Source organism: Camelina sativa, chromosome 20 (genome assembly GCF_000633955.1).
Source record: "Camelina sativa cultivar DH55 chromosome 20, Cs, whole genome shotgun sequence".
NCBI lineage: Eukaryota > Viridiplantae > Streptophyta > Magnoliopsida > Brassicales > Brassicaceae > Camelina > Camelina sativa.
In genome coordinates, this window is record NC_025704.1 from 29,752,145 (window position 1) to 29,753,324 (window position 1,180).

The 1,180-nt window shown below is 40.2% G+C and overlaps 1 protein-coding gene and 1 pseudogene across 1 annotated transcript in view; one reads left to right on the top strand and one right to left on the bottom strand.

The window, feature by feature from the left end:
- LOC104772965 (protein transport protein SEC16B homolog) overlaps positions 1–165 on the top strand; it is a 9,315-nt gene extending 9,150 nt beyond the window's left edge. The window contains exon 14 of the mRNA XM_010497518.2: positions 157–165. Within this exon, the coding sequence (XP_010495820.1) occupies positions 157–165 (9 nt within the window). The remainder of the gene's footprint in view (positions 1–156) is intronic.
- The window catches only part of LOC104772037, a 2,966-nt pseudogene continuing 2,337 nt past the window's right edge, over positions 552–1,180 (bottom strand).

Sequence of the window (1,180 nt, forward strand, 5' to 3'; positions counted from 1 at the left end):
TAATTTTTTTTTCTGTGTCAGCACAATGTTAAACATCCTTGTATTAGTCTCTGCATGTTTTAGTACGAAACTGTTGAACTTTCCAGCCAGTAGTGTCTAGATTTGCATGCAATACTTCCTGATTGGCTAAATCATTTTGCAATATCTTAACTTCAGTGGATATAGCAAGCCTTGTTTTTGTGAAACTTCAAGAGAAGACATCCTTTGCTCTGCTTTCTCCTGGTCTAATTTTCTCTATCAAGTACCTCTCAGTTTCGAGCTATATAGCTAATTGAGGGACTTTTTGATAAAGAAGTTGCTAGTTCCTCAAGTACTTAACAGCTACTGGAATTGATGATCACCAGCAGAGAATCCGATTAAGAGAAGAGATTCTCAGGTCACGATGAACAGATTACGATTGGGGATTCAGAATTTCAGATACAAGATTGTATAAATCAACTTCCCTAGGTAAAATACAGACGAGTTATTACTTATTAGCTCCTATAGTCCTATTACTTAAATCAAGATTGTGTATAAATTAAGTTTATTTTTTTTTGGCAGCACAAGAAAAATGTATACAATAAGAAGAAGATGCAATTCTGCTCTGTATCACAAGGTATAAATAAATCGGGAAAAGAATAAAAACAATAAACGAATGATATAATATAACTAAGCTAGGAAAAGAAGCAAAACGAAGTTTGAACTTTGAAGTTTTGGTTAGGCATCTCGTGGAGCGATCCAATGTCTCCCATTAACGAAGCTCTTAGCAATAAATGGATGGGCGGAGTCATAGTCCAACGCTCTGGCCCATGACACGCCTCTCGTCGCTGCTGCTCCTGGCCCGTAGCAATTGTACACTCCAAAAAACGCCGTCCTAATATTTCAGCCATTTTATTAAGAGTTCCGATTAACGTACGTCTCAAATCATACATATTTATTAGCACTGTAAAATAATAGTTACGTACTTGCTTTTGTTGGATTTGTGGTCCCAATCGTCCCAGCCACCATGAGCGACGAGAGCATCGAAGTACGTGTAGGCGTAGACGATACGTGAGTATTGGCCCATGGCACGGCCTACGTACAACGGACCCGTACCCGTTACCCGACAACCCACGAACGCGAAACCCGTTTTCTCCTCCGGGCATGTCCTCCCGTGCGCTGCTATCGATCCGAATCTTGACGCTATCGAATGCAACTCACA